This window comes from Mesoplodon mirus (genome assembly GCF_964341445.2).
Source record: "Mesoplodon mirus genome assembly, chromosome: 11".
NCBI lineage: Eukaryota > Metazoa > Chordata > Mammalia > Artiodactyla > Ziphiidae > Mesoplodon > Mesoplodon mirus.
This window is the reverse complement of record NC_138987.1, coordinates 48,126,575-48,147,510: the sequence shown is the minus strand read 5'-3', so window position 1 is coordinate 48,147,510 and position 20,936 is coordinate 48,126,575. Positions and strand designations below refer to the sequence as shown.

The 20,936-nt window shown below is 36.4% G+C and overlaps 1 protein-coding gene across 2 annotated transcripts in view; it reads right to left on the bottom strand.

Moving 5' to 3' along the window:
- Positions 1–16,329: 16,329 nt before the first annotated feature.
- The window catches only part of CNTN1 (contactin 1), a gene marked incomplete at both ends in the record, with an annotated part of 158,478 nt that continues 153,871 nt past the window's right edge, over positions 16,330–20,936 (bottom strand). For both annotated transcript variants that reach the window (XM_082635858.1, XM_082635859.1), the window contains one exon: positions 16,330–16,406. In XM_082635858.1, the coding sequence (XP_082491984.1) occupies positions 16,330–16,406 (77 nt within the window). The remainder of the gene's footprint in view (positions 16,407–20,936) is intronic.

Genomic DNA, 20,936 nt, shown 5'->3' with positions numbered 1-20,936 from the left:
TATATATTGAAATTGTCACTCTTAGAAAAGAAGTATAAATCGAAAGAACAGATGACTTTTCTTGTAGGCTGAATAATGACCCCCAAAGGTCTTAGATCCTTATCCCAGTAATCCAAATTTATACTTGTAAATGCTAATTTATACAGCAAAGACTTTGCAGATATGATTAAGGATATTGAGATGGGAAGACTATCCTGGATAATCAGAGTGGCCCTACATGCAATCCCTTATGAGAGGGAGGTAGAAGGGCATTTGACTACATATAGAAGAGGAGGGTCTCCCTGGTGGCGCAGTGGTTGAGAGTCCGCCTGCCGATGCAGGGGATACGGGTTCGTGCCCCGGTCTGGGAGGATCCCATATGCCGCGGAGCGGCTGGGCCCGTGAGCCATGGCCGCTGAGCCTGCGCATCCGGAGCCTGTGCTCCGCAACGGGAGAGGCCACAACAGTGAGAGGCCCGCGTACGGAAAAAAAAAAAAAAAAAAAAGAAGAGGAAAATTTGATGTGAATGTGGAGGCAGAGATTGGAATGATGTAGCTACAGGCCAAGAAATGCCAACAGCTACCCAAAACTGGGTAAGGAATGTACAGCAAGGAACATACTCTCCGCTAGGGCCTCCAGAGGGAGTATGGCCCTGACAACACCTTGATTTTAGTTCAATGATATTGATTTAAGACCACTGGCCTCGATAACTGTGAGAGAATAAATTTATATTATTTTAAACCATCAAGCTTGTGGTAATTTGTTATAGCAGCCGCAAGAATCTAATACAGTTATCAAAGGAGATGGCAATTATTTTCTAATTATTTTCTAAAGAAATATCAATTTTGCCACCTAAGAGATTATACATTGGAAGCTATCTAATGAGCTATTATTATATGTGATCTACAATTGTAAAATTCTTGGATGCCACTGGTTGTGGGAGAAAATAATAGAAATTCACTGTGAAAGTTTAACTAAGTCTATATTTACCTTTGCACACCTTTTCCCAGAGATAATAACCAAAAATCTAACCAAATCTTACCAAATCTTGTAGACTCTTTAAATAAATAAAGAGAAAATATATTTAATTGCTTTAAAATAGTCTGCATTCAAGTGTGTCATGAGGTGCCTTTCGGCTCATGAGAAACAAATGTTGTCTATTACTCACCTCTCCACCCTTCATTGATTTTATGGGTCTGCTTCTTTAAAGCCAGAACAGTCCAACCTCCAATCTTTTAAAATTTCTTTTCCAAATAGCAATTGCCAGATTTTCTGTGGTTTAGTTTTTTTAAGTGGCTGCATATTTAAATAAAATATTGACATCATATAAGCCCCATAAGAACTTTCTAGAACACTAGGTTCTTTAGAAGTATTATCAAATGACTCAGGTAAATGAAAGAATGAATGTTAAGATCTCCTTTTTGATAGCAGATTCTAAAGAATGCACAGAAAACAAAAGCTGCTCAGGCACCCAATCTTAAGGTGAGCCTGTTTCAGTAGGTAGAGGCAGATAGGACAAGCTGGAGATCAAAGAGCTTCATGTGACTATTCCAGGACACTGAAATCTGAGGCAACTCTTTGCTTTTGGTGTTGCCTACCCACGTGGCATTTTATGCTTCTCTAGAATGGCTACCCAAACTAAGCTTTTCTCAGTGCCAGACAACAGATTATGTCATGGAAAAAAAACCTGAGATCTAACCATCTTGGTTTTATTTGCCTTGAAGAGACTTCAATAGGAAAAACATTGTTACATTAATTAGAAGTTTAAAAAAAAGGAGTTAAGGGGGAGAAAATAAAGAAAAAGAAACCAAAATAAAAAGCCAAAACAGATTCTTAGCAAAGAACTATTTTAGGAAGTTGGAAACGTCACATTCTTTATTTGATCATTAATGAACAAAGATTTTGTATAGTTCTGTAGTGGCCTTGAGGCACCATTCCTTTGGTGAAAGAGAAATGATTATGCTAAATAAACAGGAAAATAAATTCATTGTAGAGTCCTTGGGATAGGTTCTTTTCCTGGGGGTGGCAGTAAAAAAGACCAAAATGATTTATTTTCAAAGATTGAGACAATAAAAACAGCATTATAAAAATATAGTGTATTTCTGCAATTGAAGCACAGAAGTAGCTTGTTTGTCAGTAGTTAGGATTTAGCACACAGGCTCTTAGGAGCAAGCACATTTTTAGGGTGTGATGGAAATACTCTTTATATGATACGTGTGAGATCCAATGGAATAATTATAGGGAGAAATAACTTATTTCTCTTTTTGTTTAATATTAATTTTGGAGAGGTTTACTATGCAGATTAAAGGAAATTTCTTTAGCTGTAGGTTTAATGATCAGAGGAGTTGAGCCCATGATTATTTTTGCCAACTTCCTCCTGCTATAGGGAACAAAAGTTAAACCCATAGGAATCGTGAAGCTAGCTCAATATCACTAGATCTGGGACTCAGATTTGTGGTTTAAGACTCCGGTAAATTATTTGTGTCAAAGAACTGGTGTATTTCCTAAGATTTTTCAAATGGTAAAACCCTTCCCAAACTGGGCTGCTTGGAATATTCTATTTCATAAAAAATTAACAATTTCTAAAGTATATAATCTGTCAGTTCTTAATAGAATTATTTAAAAAATAAATATTTCTGTTCAATCAAAGAAAATCATGAACATGCAGGATCAATGGCATTTCATATGCCAAAAATGCCAATCATTAAATCTTTTCTGAAAGCTTGTTTGCCTCAGTTAGCAACATAAAAAATCTCTCTGAGGATTGAAACTGTTTATTTTAGAAGTCTACCTCTTTGCTTTTTTGAATACTTTAATTCTATATCAGCATGGCTGAATTGAATAGAATAATATACTGCATCTATAATATTTACTAATGTCACAAATTTTTTTAAGTATCCATATTACGCTTTACATTCTTCCTCAGATCCTTTTTAATCATCTTCTTCTCTCTCCTGTATTATGGTCACTTTGGTCCCTGTTACCTAGTGCCTTCTAGTATCTTCCAAAAGTTTCATATCATCATTATAAATGCTTTACTGACAAATACTTTATTCCCTAGCCCCTTAACTCCAGCCAAAGAGGATTGTCTTTCCTTTTCTTGAAGGTCTTTCCCTTCTCTACTTTAATTGTTTAAGTTAGAGTGTGAAAAGATCTGGTGGGCTATTCTTTACAAATATTGAATAATATTTGCATTTTAGCTCTTGCCTATCAAAACTTAATCCAGTGTTCCTCAAGCTGGGTCTAGTCAGAGAAATTTCTTTCCACAAATTCTGAGTTCTCAAGGAGAATGTAAAAGTTTTGATCATCTTTGGATGATAGCTTTAAAAATAATGTAAGCATGTTCTGGATCCTCTGAATGACTGCTGGATAGCTTAATATTTCCTATAATTTTAGCCCTGGAATTTGTATTTACAAGTCCATTGGTGCCAAGTGGTACTATTTTATTGTCCCTGGATAATAAGAAATAAAGAGATATTCACTTAATGGTAATTGATGAGCTTGCACTAAGTGATGCCCAAATGTCAGCACTGCTTGCCAGAAATCTTTATTGTAATTATCATTGAGAAATGGCCGAAGAAGTCAGTCATCTGGTACAGGGCTGCAAGCAGCAAATTAACTTTGGCAAAACAACATCAATTATCATATTAAATCAATTATTAATTTCAATATTGCTTGCCTTGTATCTTTGTTTATTTATTTATTTATTTATTTATGGCTGTGTTGGGTCTTTGTTGCTGCATGCAGGCTTTCTCTACTCTTCGTTGCGGTGTGTGGGCTTCTCACCACAGTGGCTTCTCTTGTTGCAGAGCACCGGCTCTAGGTGCACAGGCTTCAGTAGTTGTAGCATGCAGGCTCAGTAGCTGTGGCTCGCGCGCTCTAGAGCACAGGCTCAGTAGTTGTGGCACACAGGCTTAGTTGCTTTACAGCATGTGGGATCTTCCCAGACCAGGGATTGAACCCCTGTCCCCTGCATTGGCAGGCAGATTCTTAACCACTGTGCCACCAGGGCAGTCCATTGCATAATTTTAAAGTGTACTTTGGGGTGAGTTATAAGTACAAGAAATTTATAACTAACTTTATGCTGTATATATTTAGGTAACATTTTAATAATCATAATTTTAGTTAACATGGATGGCTGTGGTTGTTTGATTTTAGCTGTGCTTTTCTCAAGTTTAAGGTCCACAAAGCCAAAAGAATAAATTATACAGAAGTCTAAAATTCATTAGACAGATGTCCTTCTGGCAATTCTCAAATCATACAGTACCAGAAGCTGCCTTCCAATATTTGGCTTTAGAAATGGCCAACGTGTAAGCAGTCGATGAATATTTCTAAGGACAGCAGATTAAATGAGGAAGGGAATGTTAACTTACTCTGTTTTTCGGTACGTGGGCCTCTCACTGTTGTGGCCTCTCCCGTTGAGGAGCACAGGCTCCAGATGTGCAGGCTCAGCGGCCATGGCTCACGGGCCCAGCTGCTCCGTGGCATGTGGGATCCTCCCGGACCGGGGCACGAACCTGCATCCCCCGCATCGGCCGGCGGACTCTCAACCACTGCACCACCAGGGAAGCCCAACTTTCTCTGTTTTAAAGTATCTGTATGACCATGTTCTCAAGAGAGATCGGAAAGCTCATCATTGATAAACCACAAAAAAATTAGAGAAACTTTGGAACAATCTGATTTATCTCTGTTCATGTAGGCAAGACTTTTCAGTCTCATGAAGATTTTTCAGACTTTTACTTTACTTCATCAGATTATCATGCATTAAGCTGTCGTCCTCCAGACATTGTATTATTTTTTTCTAGTCATGGCCATGAACAGTACGAGCATAATAAAAACGCTAGAATTATAAAGATTCAGTGCAAATATTTAAAAGTATTCAAAATCATTTCTGAAGTCATTTGAAAGCATTGGTTATTTTTTAGGAAAAATAGCTAAACCTGAAACAAGTAAATAATTCTCAACATTTTTCATTTCTTCTACTTACCATATCCAATCAAATGATGAGTTCTCTTAATTTGGCTTATTAGACATCTCTAAAAGTCTGTCTACTTTCTTTATTTTCCTCCACGACAAAATGATTTCAGGCCACCATCCTTTCTACCTGGATTATTGCTACTACTGGCCTCTAACTGTTTTCCCTCACTCCAGTACTGCTCATTTCCAAGCCACTGTCTACACTGTAGTCTGAACTAGGCTTAAAAGGCAAACATTATTATTTCCCCTCCAATGTGGTAAATTAAAGCACAGTTTCATTACCAGGACTCACAGGGCTCTCATGATCCACTAAGATATCACTCCAGCCTTGATGCTCATACTCCAGCCATACAGTCCTTTCAACTTCTAAATCTCATTTAGCCACTGTCAACTTGGTCCCTTCACAGTGACTTTCCCTTGCCAGGCACATTCTTCTCATCTCAGTGTTAACACTTTTTCCCAGCCTCCCTTCACCGCCACCCCACACACACCAGGTAGTACCTTAAACATTATCCTCTCTGAGAAGTTTTTCTTGATTCCTGGACTGCATTGCCAAGCCCACTCTACTCTGATAGCTTCTTGAATTCTCCCTATCATAGGACTTATCATATTTGACTATAATTTCTTCTTCAGTCATCTTTCTTGTTGATTAAGAATAATGTTTTATGGGCTTCCCTGGTGGCACAGTGGTTGAGAGTCTGCCTGCCGAGGCAGGGGACACGGGTTCGTGCCCTGGTCCGGGAAGATCCCACATGCCACAGAGCGGCTGGGCCCGTGAGCCGTGGCCACTGAGCCTGCGCGTCCAGAGCCTGTGCTCCACAACAGGAGAGGCCACAACAGTGAGAGGCCCGCGTACCGCAAAAAAAAAAAAAAAAAAAAAAAAAAATGTTTTATAACTCCTTTGTGGGAGATACATGTGAAGTCACATTTCCTAACAATGTTAATTTAAGACATAATTAGAAATGCAGACTTATGCACAATTAGGTTTATTGAATTTTTAACCAAATCTATTTTTTGAAACATACTATGCATATTGAAAAATGTGTGAGTCCTAAGTGTAGAGATTAATGAATTTTCACACAGTGCAATTACCACCAAATCAGGAAAAGCCATCACCCCAGAAGTCTCTTCATATTCCCTGCCAGTCACTACCTTTACCCATCTTCTCAAAGGTAACCAAATATCCTGATTTTTAATGAAACAGATCAGTTTTGAACACTTGAACCTTGAACATTTAAAACAGTACAGCATGTACTCTTTTGTGTCTAGCTTGAAAAACATGTGCATGTAAAATTCACTCTTATTGTGTGTAGCAGTAGAATATTCTTATTATTTACTGTATGATATTCCATTATATTAAAAATACCATAGTGAATTTATATAAGCCACTATTGACGGGCATTTGGGTTGATTCCAATTTTGAGTTATATGAACAATGCTAACATTGGTACTTGCTAACTTGGTACACCTATGCACACATTTTTCTATCATATATACCCATGAGTGAAGTTGCTTATTCACAGGATATGCATATCTTCATCTTCAAGGTTTCTATAGACTGTTAAGATTTTTTTATAGGCAATTCATAGGAGAAGAATATACATATAGTAATCATGCAAAGAGATGCTCAGGATATTTAGTAGTCAGAGAAATATAAACTAAAACTCTTCACACCTGGTTAGATAGGCTAAACTTTGTATCTATATAACTTTAAGTTCAGATGGGAAAATGGAAGCCATCAGGTGCTGGAAGAAGAAAAATTGGAGCCACCATTTTAAACTGGTGTCACTTTCTTTCGTTTATTGCTATACCTTCAACCACAGGTATAAGACAATATAAGTTATACATATATACTATAACTTAGTAAACTTCCACACTGAATATATACTCCAGGAAAGTTCTCCCAGAGGTGCATAAAAAGGCATGTAAAAAGCTGTTTGTTTTCAAATTGCTTTCAGTGAGGAGATTTTAAGAGAGAATGGCAATGAAGGAATGAAATATAATAAAGGCAGCTAGAGGAATAAACTAAACCTACATAGAACAACATGGACAGATTAGAACAAATAATATTAATTGAAAGAACGGAGAAACAGAATAAAATATGCAGTGAAGTATAATTTATGTAAATAAAACCAAATATAACAATACTATTTATTGTTCATGCAACAACATGTGTAAATAAAACAAAGAAGATGAACTGAAGTGACAGTGAAGGCATGGCAGGATATGGAACTGGAGTTAAATGGAAAAAAAACATAATACAATATATAAATAAATACATAAATAAATGATAAGTATGAGAGACATTGTGCTCAGACAGTACTTAGTGTGTGCCACAAATTGCAGAATATTATTGATCATTTCAACCTGATCCTGTGCTCCTGAGGTGTGAACATTTAGAAATAAAGTGTTACAGAAATAATACTCAGAGAAGGAGGTACTGGCTATTCCCTGAAAGTACAAGTGTAGATGAATTCCTTCCTCTTTGGTGATGGCCTGTTCCCCACCCAGATGTTTTCAAAAACTCAGACTTGTAAACACAACATTGTCAAAAGCTTATTATTCTCTTGTAATATTAGAATATTCAAATATTGCAATATTAGAATATTGTTCTCTTATAATATTAGAATATTAGAATATATGTAATTATCATTATTATTATATCAATCAAGTAATATGAAAATTATTTATAGAAATGTAATAGAACACTGAAAACTTAAAAATTTGTTTTTCATTCTATATATATATATATATATATATATATATATATACTGAGTTCTTATTACATACAAGGTCTTATACTGCTCTATGAAGATGAAAAGAAACACACTTCAGCCTGGTGGAACACTTTGAGCTGTAATCTTTATGGTAGATGTAAATGTAGAGAGGCTATTTCCCTTGGCAGCCGTGCTCATCTCAGCTCACCACTGCGATTCCAGCCACCTAAGCTGGTGTCTTGCTTCCTCAGTAAACTAAACAAAAAAAAATCAGCAACCTAACCTAAACATAACTCTCATCTTCTTTAAGTCAAATTTGGTCCAGAAGCTGTAAGTATTCATAAGGGTTGTTAAATACCATATTTTATCATTTCTAGTACACCCAGTGATTTTTACATGTTAATATCTCTGAAAATGGACTGCATCTTACAATGTATGGCATCTCTTAATTGCTGTCAGTGAGAAGACAATAATGACTTAGTTGTCACTGCCTGCGCATATGTGACTTTGGTCATAGCTGTTTATATTGGCATTACTTCAGTTGAGTTAGGAGTATTTTGGGGATAACACATGTTGAGTTTAATTGCTTTTTAAATGTCTTATGATTCGTCATTAAAACCAAAAATTTTTTATGTACAGAAATTTATGGAAATAGAGTATCTGGACATATAGGGATAACATTTTTTATTCCTGTTGGCAAGATCAGACAACTTCATTTGCTTAAAATTCTTGTCAGCAAGAGTCTTTATTTTATTCTATGTATAACATACTACCCCCAAAACTTAGTGGCCTGAAACATCAAATATTTGTTATCTCATGCAGTTTCTGAGGGTCATGAACCTGGGAGGATTTTCGTTGGGTAGCTCTTGCTCAGTGTCTTTCAAAGACTGCAATTATGCTTTTAGCCAAGGCTGTAGTCATGTGAAAGCTTGACTGGGACTGGGATGTGCCTGCAAGATGGCTCACTCACATGGCTGTTGGTAGGGGCCTCAGTTTCTCACTATGTGGGTATCTTCATAGGGCTGCCTGAATGCTTCCACAACATGGCAGTTAGCATTTCCCAGAACAACTGATCTGAGAAAGAGAGAGAGACAGACAGACAGATAGACAGACCAAAATGGAAACCATGGAAACCACATTGGTTTTTTATGACCTAGTTTTCAAAGTCCTGCACTGTCACTTCTGCTTTATTCTATTCACTAGAAATGAGTCATTAAATCCAGCACAACCTCAAGAGGAGGAGAATTAGTTTCTACCTCCTGAAGGGAGAACTATCAAGGAATTTATGGACATATTTTTTAAATGGCCCTAATAACTGTCTATTAATGTTTGATAAGATTGAGAAAATACTGGCAGAATGAGCATCAGAAGCTTGGAATAAATGCTGGAGCATTCTTTTAAGAAATTATGCATATACCAATACCACCAAAGAATAGTATTTTGTGCCAAAACACAAACATCATTTACCCAGAGTTTAAGATTGATTTAGAAGAGTCATATTCTGAATGTGGAAATATTTAGGACTATGTTACACAATTTATTTTGTACATAGTTTCCTCCTTGTCTATGCATAAGAATCACAAGTCCTAAAAATTTTTGTGTAAATAACTATTTCCATAAATATAAAATAAAATTCTACATGATAAACAAACATTGTGTTATGATTTAATTAGGAGTATTTTTTCTTTCTTAATGGTAAAATTAATGGCCTTTTAGATCCAATGGGATTTGGTAAATGTCTGTGGTAGACTGCATTGTTTGGCTCCAATTCGTCAGTATTCCCTATAACCACACACTTTGCTTGTAACTATAAGGTGCCCACCCATATACGTGAAAGACCTGCCCTGCTCCTTGGCTCTGGGTTTTATAATGTGACTTGATTTGGTTAATAGGATATCAGCAGTCATGAGGCAACCGAAGGCTTGAAAGTGTACATGCACATTTCCATTTGCTTCCTTGCACCTCTGCCACTGTCATGACAACATGCCAGAATTAGCCTGTTGGAAGATGAGAGAAAAGTGGAGCAGATCCAAGTTGCCCTAAAGGCCCCAACTAAAGGCGGCCTCTAACATTTGACAGTCAGCCTCCTCTCAAGCGAGTGAGAAAGCCCAGTTCACATTAGCAAAGCCACATTTCTGATCTACTGCTGACCCTGATGTGTGAGCAATTAATGTTTATTGTTACATGTCACTGAGGTTTTGTGGTTGTGTTTCTGCAGCATTATTGTGGTGATAAATAACTAATATAGTTCACTTAAAATGGTGTATGTGTTTTCACCACTTTAATATGGTATGTCCCTTCCCATTGATTAATTGGCATGATAATCTATGTGGATAAGATTTTCCACTGAAGTTCTGAAGTCCCTTGAAAACTTGTACTATGTTTGGATATACACATCATTCTTTCTTAGAAATAATGAAAAAAGTGTAGACAGGACTGCTTGACAGTTTCCCCTCACCCCTCATCACTGAAAATGTTATACATTTAAATGTAGTAAAAGGAAGATTTCAGAGCCAACAGACCCTTTTCCTTATTCTTTTACATTCTGCTATTGAGTTCAGTTCAACTAAATCAGCTCTACCTGACCAAGGATAGGTGACTTTGAGTTGACTGTGAATGCTAAGCTCTGTTCTAGATATAAACAGACAGCTATGCAATCACCTGAATTAAGATTTTTAGAAGCCCTAAATGCTAATTTGCATATATCTGGTGAAAAGTCATGGTGGGAGAGGAAATTTAAGATTTTGGGGGAATATATTAATACTATATGCCAGGCATTTTAACTCTAGCATCTTTTTGACTCATAGAATTTTAGGAAGAATAAGTGGAGTGGAGAATGTTTTTGTCTGTCCAATACCCTCCTTCTGTTAATAGCACCTGATATTTCTTTTAGGGAAATCATCCCTTTCCACTCCATGTGGCCCTGGTGGAATTTCTATTACAGTGCTCTTGCCACCTTCCAATTATTCAGAAGGACAGGCAGGAGGCCAATGATGGCCCCTGATGGCCAACCTCCTGGGCATAATATGAGTCTTTAATGAGATTTGGTATCTGTATTAGGTCAGAAAAAGAGTCCCTATTTCTTTGGGGCCACCAGCCAGCAGGATGTAGGCTTGGAACGGTCAGCACCCGTGATTCCTGTCACAAGGAGATAGCCTGCTTAAAAATGAAACGTGCACAGAGAGAACTAGAATCAGTGGATGGAGAGACGGTCTGCTGAGAACATTATTTAAGCCTTTAAATCCTGACCTTATATCTTGCAGATGCCATTATTTGAGCCAATAAATTCCTTGTTTTTCTTAAGCTTATTTGAGTTGAGTATCTGTCATTTGCAACTGAAAGGATTCTGAATGATTGAAAAGTGTTATCCTCACTTTATGGGAAAGGAAACTATCTTCCAAATGTCACATTACTTGCCCAAGGTCTCACAAGGTATCTCACAAGGTAGTAACAGAGTTAGAACATGAAAACATGATCACAGGTTTGTCCAATGCCCATGATCTTCACATAACTGCATTTTAAAAGTTTTTTAAATGTACATGCAGTAAAACTCACCCTTTTGTTGTATAGTTGTATGAGTTTTGACCAATAGATTTGCAACACTGTCACCAGTTTTGCATCCCCAGGACTTCCCTCATGCTGTCCCTTTGTAGTCAAACTCTCCTCCTATTCTTATTTTTTTTTTATTTTTTTAATTTTTTTTTTTTGCGGTACGCGGGCCTCTCACTGTTGTGGCCTCTCTCGTTGTGGAGCACAGGCTCCGGACGCACAGGCTCAGTGGCCATGGCCCACGGGCCCAGCTGCTCCACGGCATGTGGGATCTTCCCGGACTGGGGCACAAACCCGTATCCCTTGCATCGGCAGGCGGACTCTCAACCACTGTGCCACCAGGGAAGCCCTCTCCTCCTACTCTTAATGCTTGATAACCACTGACTTGTTCTCTGTCCCTAGAGTTTTGTCTTTTCCAGAATGTCATATAAATGGAATCACACAGCCTTTTGAATCTGGCTTTTCATTTAGCGTAATGCATTTGAAATCCATCCATACTGTTGTATGTTATCAACATAAATGTTTTATGAAAGTATGCTTAGAGCAGCTTTTCAATCATATTCTCATTAGTGTGAGTAGGGCATATACAGGTTTTAAAAAGATGAAAAGAATGTATACTGGGTTGAATATTCTACCAAGATTTATATCCAGCTGGAATCTATGATATTAATCAAGATTTATATCCAACTGGAATCTATTTGGAAATAAGGTCTTTGCAGATGTAATCAAATTAAGATGATGTCAGACTGGATTAGGGTGGGCCCTAATCCAATGACTGGTGTTCTTATGAGAAGAGAGAAATTTAGACACAAAGATACAAAGGGAGAATGTCACATGACAATAGAAGCAGAGATTGGAGACATGCAGCTGCAAACCAAGAAACACCAAGAATTGCCTGCAACCACAAGAAGCTACAAGAGAGTCATGGAACAGATAGACTGTCCCTCAGAGAACCAACCTTGCTGACACCTTGATTTCTGACTTCCAGCTTCCAGAACTGTAAGAGATAGATTTCTGTTATTGGAAGCACTCAGTTTGTGGTTATTTGTTGTGGCAGCCCTATGAAACTAATACAAGAAGGTATGAAGGTATAGGGGATTGCTTTTAGGGCAGCTTCCATCAAGCAAAAGAGCCCGACTGAGGAGATAGGATAGATGAAGACCAAGTTCTTTCACTTTACAGTTTTGCCTTAGGATGAGCCTGACTGAATTCTAGAGCCAAACTGTAATAGCATCATGGGTACTGGTATATTTCCCCAAGCATCAAATCTATTACTAGTAACTGAAAAGTGAAACTTGTTTTTAAAATATGATAAACAATGTAGCAACTTAATTTTGGCCTCCCCATCAACTAATTTTGAAGTCAACACATTCAAAACCGCCATGTTTCCATTGTGAAGAAAAAAAAAATGTTCAAGTTGGAGAGGGGGCACCTTTCATCAGTCTTTTTATTAAGCATCTCCAGAAGATTAGAGATTCAGGAAATTAGGTATTAAAATTTAATTAACTTTCCAAGTTACTTGAAAAAAGAAAGAAAAAAGTAAAATCCACATTCCTCTAGAGAAAAAAATCTTCTGAAGTGCATTTCAGTCTGCTGCTTGGATTTTAGACACAAACAAATTAGGGGATATTTTCAATAGACAGAAAGTATATAACCTTTTGATACTTAAGACATAGAAGCAAAAGAAAGCAAATGAACAAACTAGCATTTTAGACAAACCAAGAGAATGGATTTTTTTCTAAGAGTATTTAAATTATGTATCCATGATGTTAATATTGTCGATTAAGTTTAAAACATCAGTTAATCTACCTGTAATAATGATGAAAATCTGTGATTTTCACACCTGGCTCCTTTTCAGACACTCCTGTACAACCTAGAAAGATCCCTATGCCTCACTGCCCAGATTCTGAGTTGGTAAGTCTGAACTAACACCTAAGGAATCTATTTATTTTTTCAAGTTCTCCAGGTCATCCTGATGGACATCCAGGTTTGAGAACAGCTAACGTGGAAAATGCTCTCACAGAAAGAAGCTTTGATCTCCCAAAGCCTGGGGAATTAGAGATGGGGTCAATCCAAGGTCAAATACCAAAAGCAAAATATTAGAATGGAAGTAATATAATCCTTAAGGTCAAGAAACAGAGGCAGGGTCTAAAAGGGAAACCAGGATGCAGGGTGGAAGCAAGCTTCATGAAACAGGAAAGGAGGTCACAATGCCAATGAGAAATCACAATCAGAACACAGGGGAGGATTGTAAGCCAGAAACACAGGAAGCTCTGGCATTCAGAATTTGGGGCTCAGTCTGGCTCAGGACTCAGAGAAATCTTTACCTGAACCAGATTCCTGTCTGTAGAGTTATGCTTTTATGTAAATTCCTCTATTAAGAGTATCAGTTCATTCAGGGTTTTTCTAGTCTCTTATTTTTTCAGCATCTAGCAGCTTGCTTTAGTGTCCAGCATTAGACTGAGTGATATGCACTGACCTCTCCATAAACTGAAGTTATCTCCCAGGCGAGAGTATTTCACTGTAATAATGCCTGTGTGTGTGTATGTGTGTAGCTCTATGTTTGTGTGTATATTTTTTGTAGAATGCTTCAAACATTGAACTGTTGTTTAGCATGTAATATTTTTTTCCCATGCTATTAAACTTTTAATGAAAACCCTCTAAAAACGAATTTTCAACTTCAGGTAAATTGAAAGGACAATTGTTATTTCTTGGGTAACAGTAAGACATTTATTTCTTTATAATTTGTTTTCATTCATAAAAAGGACAAATCACAGTCCTATACTACTCCATTGAAAAAATGATAAAAAATAACTAAAAAAATCAATTCAATATTTATCAGTATCAAATAAAACTACTATCACCTTTCCTTGAAATACAAAGAAACAACAGATGTATCTATATCTATATAAAGTTTAATTAAGAATCTTGCGTCTTAAAGCAGATGGTACATTAGTTAGTTTGACAACAGTTTAAAACTGATGGTCCCAGTCAAATTTGTACACTTGTATGAGGAAATGAAAAGCTTGAGTTATCAGCGTATGAGAGATTTTAATCTACCTTATCTCTGCCACAAATTTAAAATTAAACAAACAACCTCCAAAGTCTGTTTTCTTCTTACCTTTCAGAACCATTTCATGCAAAACCAGTTTTGCTCTTTATTATCATACATTAGAAAATAAAAGGCAAGCATGCATTTGGCAAAAGATTTAGTTGTTGACTATATAAAAATGCCCAACATGGGTCACATTGCAAAAGGAAAACCCCAAAGTGTAACAATGAAAACACAAACATTTGTACAGAAGGCTCACAGAGTATTCGTTTCCCTAAAGTATGAAGAGATTTTGTGGTTTTTTTCAAATAATTAAATATTTTATGAAATCTGGTAACAATCTCAAGACTGTTGACATACTTCCACTGGAGAGTCATCCCTGTCACTTATTTTTAAAAAGTTTCATTTTATAACAAAGAGTTAAATGTAAACTAATGAAATATTTATTGGTATTTTCATAATGAAAACTCTAAACATTTATACATAGGTATATAGTACAAAAATTATACAAATTAAAGAAAGGGGGGTAAAATAGTAATAGATCTATTTTGCTTCCTGTAAATATTTTTTTTTATGATCCTATAAGGTATCCTTTCTAAAAAGATAAACTCTATCTCTAATTAGCTAGCAAGGTTGTGCTAATAAAATAGGATTATGCGTCTTGAAGCATCAGACATTGCACTATTTCATAAGCCAGCTAATCCTTTATTACTTGATTTCTTTCACATCCACACTCAAACACATTTCCGTTCACACCATGGAGAATGAAGAAATGTGCATCTTCCTTTTCACAACTTATAAAAACCTAAAGCACCAACACTTGGGAGACCACTGGACAGACACGTTATTTGTCTCCTCCTGGCCTTCCAGTTTTGCATACTCTTCAAAGTCCCATTAGCAACATCTTGATTTGGTATTCATAGCCAGTTTTCGGTATTGCATTGAAGCAGGAAATGAGTTTAAAACTAAATTAAAAAAAATAGGGAATACTGTAGTTTTTCCAAGTTACAGGTGATTTCTTGATTCCATACCTTTAATAAAGAGAGGTTTTACTTAGAATGAAGCACAAAAACAAAGTCACTAGAATATTAGATAATTCTGATATTCACTTGTCATTTATTCCTAGCTGTGTAAAGACGGTCACATCTCAATTAAAAAATGGAAGCACTCTACTTCTCAAAATTCATCATTTCACGTATGAATAAATACAGCAACATGATGATACTCTAACACAAGAGCTGTGATTTTTTGAGGTTTGAAATTGATGATAAGAAAAACATAAAATAATGTCAGAGTAGAATACAAAAGTAAAAAAAAAAGCTTCATGTAGTATATTAATTTTATTATTAAAAAACTAACTTAAAAGTATTACTGATTCTGAAAACCAAATATTTAGAAAATTACTTACTTCCAAAATAAGAATACTGAAAATAAGTTCTAGAATTTGGTTTTCAATATTCAAAATCATCCAACTCATTCAGTAGAATGTGTTGGTATTGGAAATTATGTTAAATGCTTTAGTTATACTTTTTTTTTTAAGATAACTCAAAATGCCATGAATGATAGGGGCCATTCAAAAATATGCAGGACCCAAATCAGAGAGGATAGTACAAGAGACTGTATTACTCTTACATTTACCACATACGATCAACGTTTCAACCTCTATTATATTTCACAACTTGTTATTAAATTTAAAGCACCTGTGTATGGTGATTTTTACTTTCACTCTACAGCCTATGGTATTGAATTGAACACTGTAAATTGTCCCATTGGATTAAATCATGCAACTGTCACAGAATTAGGTTAAGTGGTTTATAAGGCATATTGGAACAAGTTAAAAATCATTTTATATCCATTTAAAAGTTTATTCTTTTGGATGAAGGGGTTCCTGAATGCCTCAGTCATAACATATGCTGTAAATCAGTTGGATAGTTTGTTAAAGTACAATTTATTTGGCTTAGGATGGAGTTGAAGGAATTGGAAGGAATTGTAGTCATCACAGAGATGGAGGGTGTCCTCTGAGCTGGGCTGGGAGCAGCAGTTGTCATGCCACATTCAGAATTCCAAGTACACAAGGATGCCAAGGGCAGGCAGCAGGAAGCCAAGAAGACATGGTGATAGGATGGATGCACCTATAATGTAAACCAAAAAAGTGCATATTATTTCATTGATAATAGTCACTGTTGCTCTCATTTACCCTGCTATGGGTATTATGTAACCCTGAAACCCAAGTGGTTACTTTAAAAAAATACTAGTTTCACTTAGTCTTAAGTGACTTAAGAACAACAAAAATGTTTGATCAAGGATTGTGTGTGTGAGACTGTGTGGACTGTTTATACCAAAAGTTCATATAAATCATTTAAGATAATAAGATCACAAATGTTTCTGTTTTTCCTGTGATCCAGCAGTCCCAAACTCCCACCAGAAGGCACTAGGTCAGGAAACATGTATAAATAAGTGAAAAATCATAAGTAAGCTGTGAAAAAATAAGATAAAGAGATGCAGCAAAAATGCTAATAATGTTACATGGGGCAATGAAATCATAGTTATACTGGAAGTTCCTACATGATTTCATATCCTAATGGTTTTAAAATATTTAGGGGCTTATATGTAATGATTTTAGAAATGTATTTTTGATAATAATAAATAGTCTATTCAAAATTTTATCTAAAGAACAATTGTTCTGAGAGATGTTATGTAAATGAAGAATAAAAATGATGTAATATTCTACAGACTTAAATTACGTCTTGAATGCCACCTAGAAGGGCTCTTCCTGTGGTCAGGTAAGTTTATGGGTCCAAGTCCAGCTTCACTGGAATTCTTGAGAAAGGGCTGAAAAGTGGGACCAAGAAGGTACACTCTTCCTTTCCACTCTCCACAATTATTAGGTGCTCTCTTCAATGAGCAAAAAATAGAGTCAACAGCTTGTAAATATAATAGATTTGTGTCCATTTTTGGAAGTTTATTCTCTAAATTTGAAACTTTAAATCATTGTTATCTACTATATCAACAGTTGCCTAAATAGACCTTTCTTTGGAATATTCCTCTTACGTTTAGGAAGATTCAAGGCCATTTCTCTCGAATTTGGTCATTGAAAGCACAGTCATACTCCCTGTAAGGTGGAAGATGATTGTGTCTACATGCATTCCGCTATTGCCCTGTTAGCAGCGTTCAGTGCTGCATGGAAAATATAAGAGAGAAAACATTATCAGTCACTGATAAAGGGGTTCTTAGAAATGAGCAGGACAGTGAAGGTAAAAGTGAGGGCAGAACAGCAAGCACTATATAAACAGCCCTCAAGTAGCTGCTTATAGCTTCTTTATGATAATGCATAACGGCATTATCGGTAGCAATGATGACACAAATAATGACCATGATAGCTGCTATTCACTGTTCTACAGCCACAGGACAGACACCACACTGGCCATTTATATGTATTATGACATATATACAATAGATTATGATGGCAGATCTTATTTTCCTGACTTTATAGATTATGTGACTCAGATTCAGGTAAAATGACTTGTTCAAGGCCAGTGGCCAGTAGAAGGCAGAGCCAGGATTAGATCTCAGATTGGCCTGGCTCCAAAGTCCATGCTCTTTCTACCTCTCTGCCACTTACTACAGATAGCTTTGGAAAGGTACCAGTTCTGGAAAAGCATTAGGACACTACATCTTGCACTTAAAGTGTCAAGGCAAGGGCACAAGAGGAAAATAAATGACATACAGGAAAGCAGAGAACTTAAACTGTTTCAAAGTGTCTTTATTCTTGTAGCATTTTTCCTTCTATTTTTCTACACAGATATTTTAAAACTATGCCACAGCCCACATATTATTTTATTCAATAAGATGACCAATAATAAATCTTAATCACCAGAAAAACATTAGCTTTCAATGTTTGACCTAATTTAAATGATCTTTCCTGAAGACCTTTGTCTGAGAATGACTGCAGGATCTCTACAGTGCTCTGTCTTTGACCATGAATTACATCAGTGATGGGTACACATTCATGTATTTGCCTGAATATGTGGGTTGGCTAAGTACAAACTGTGGCCACGGAAAGAAGTTTCGTCAATTGTGGATGCCATTTTGAAGTTTTGGTGTTAGTATGAAAACCAAACACAATTTCATAATTTATGGCTTCAACATCAGGATATTTGATTTATTTAAAATAAACTCTTCATGTTTATGTGTGTTATATTTAATTTCTCTAATGGCTCAAGCTTATGTAATTGTGGTCTTCATCTTCAATTCTCTTCCACATTACAAACAAAAATTAGAGACCTGACTGAATTACTATTTTAAAGTCATTTTAAATGTGGGATCCCTATATTCTTGAGGGGTTTTAAACATATATTGGTTTTCCATCTAACAAAATGTATATCAAGCATAATTTCAGTACTTAACATGGTATGTAGTAAACGTATATTTTTCTTTTCACATAGCTACTGAATATCAAACATGAAAAAGTCATCAGTCTGGTTAATTACTTTTGCCTATAAGAACAAATGTAAGGCCAATTTAGAATACTATGTCTCTTCCATTGGATTTCTTGATTTTTTTAAACCTAAACTGCCCAGATTTATTTTTCCCTCAGGAAGGATTCCTGCTAGAGGGAGTTATATATTGAGAAGAGAAATTTAATTAAAAGTTAAGCAGTACTTAACAATCTCTCCAGGTTGACTCTAGTCAGTTTTTAATACAAATCTCTTTTCTGATGCTTAAGTTTATATACCATGGTCCAATCCAAATTGCTAATGTTTACTATTAATACTTGGAACTTTCTCCTTGTGGTGTCATGTTTATGATCGCACCTGTTAATAGCTCTAGATTGTGAACAACTTCAGGACAGGGAATATATCCAAATCATATTTTCAATTGTGTTGTCTAATACCAAGCCCAGCATATAGTGAGTTCTTGAACCCTAAAGTTATAATATGAATAATTCTTCCAGTTAAAAGCCCTGAACCTTTTCTGATTGTAGAGCACAAGGTGTGAGAGAAAGTGAAGGGGTAGGACACGGGGGTTTAAAGAAAACAAAGGCAACCACTGTGACCTGCATCTCTTATCAGAGAGATGATATTAAAAATCTGCAGTATCAGAAAGACCTTATATTACTGCTCAGCCCAAGGGGTTCTCCAACTTATCTTAATAGAATGTTACTTTGGACTCCTTCAAAGCCTTATAATCCTGGGCTGAGGGAAGAAAGCGTTTTGATAAGATGATTGATCCCCATGCCTAGGGGTATGTTTCATATATATTGGGTGTGTTAGGTACACATCAGTGGGTGTTTACTGTTGAAATTTGTCGAATTCAATAAAACTCCTGCTGGGATAGCAGCAAGTTTAGAGAAATATAAGAGTAGAAGTCTGTTTGGGATTGAGAGTAAAAATCAGATCAGAGGGAAAAAGAACAAAGTCACCTGCCTTTATTCAGGTTAGTAGTATGACAGACACAGATAATGCCCGCTTGAACTTAAATGGAGACACTGCTAAGGTCATGCAGCAGCTGGCAAATGCACAAATGACCCCTTCATTGAGTGGCTAGTGCTGTGTTACCAATGTTACTCCATACCTGCTTTACTTGTCTCATATTTTACTAGGAACACCCAATTGCTAAACTACTCTCCCCTTGAGATGGCTCCCAACCCTAGTTAAATCCTGATACTCCTGCCCTCATCTTAGAAACAGCAACTGATCCAGAACTGATTGCTTCTTCCCTTAGACCTTCCTCTGGATTCTTCAGTAAGAACTCAAACCTTACATAAGATGTTTCTCCTTCCCACTTGAGTGGTTTTCCACTACTGCTCTGGGGTACGTTTCCTTGTTACATCCAGTCAATTACAGGTAGTCCGACTGTCTATCAGACTACAGCTTTGTAATTGGTCCTTGGTTGTTTAGATTTTTGAGAACAAACAGGCAAATATGGGGGTCTGTAAGCAGGTCACTGTCTTAGCAGGAGATGTAAGGGGATACTGGGAATAGTGTAATGGGGCTCTAGAGCCAGGCAAAGAAAGCAAGAATCCAAATACTGCCTCTGCCTTTTATTGGTTAAGTCATCTTGAGCATGTTCTTTAATATTTTTATGCCTTAGTTCCTTCAAGTATAAAACAGGGGTAATATATCTCCTAGCTTTATTGTGAGTATGGAGAAGATGTATATCAATGATTCTTATATATATTTTAGCAGCATAACCTTCCTTCAGAAACAATCATATGTGGAAGCCCATTTACTGAACAAGCAGGGAGAGGGGATGCTTTATTTAAAGATGGGCCTGGGGAAGGAGACCACAGATTTGTTGCCTCCTTTATGTTCATGCTTGTACCTGTGCTCCCCCAAGCCCATCACTCCAAGCAATGTGTAGGGCTCTGCTTAACACAGTTGAAAACAGCTACTTTATGTAGAGCACTTCAAAAAGTGCATAGCTGGTAGAAAACTTCTGTAAATGATAGTGATTCATACTACATTTGATGTTGTTCATCTCTGTATACAGTCCTACACTGTATTTTTTGAAAAGTAGTTAGATAAAAACAAAGCAAACCAATAGATAAAGCAGGTGTCCCTTGCAGACAACTTACATTTGAGACCTGTATGTCTACTTACTGATCCCCAGTTACACATTGTGTCCTTTTAGATCACAAACATTCCTGAACTGTCCTTTCA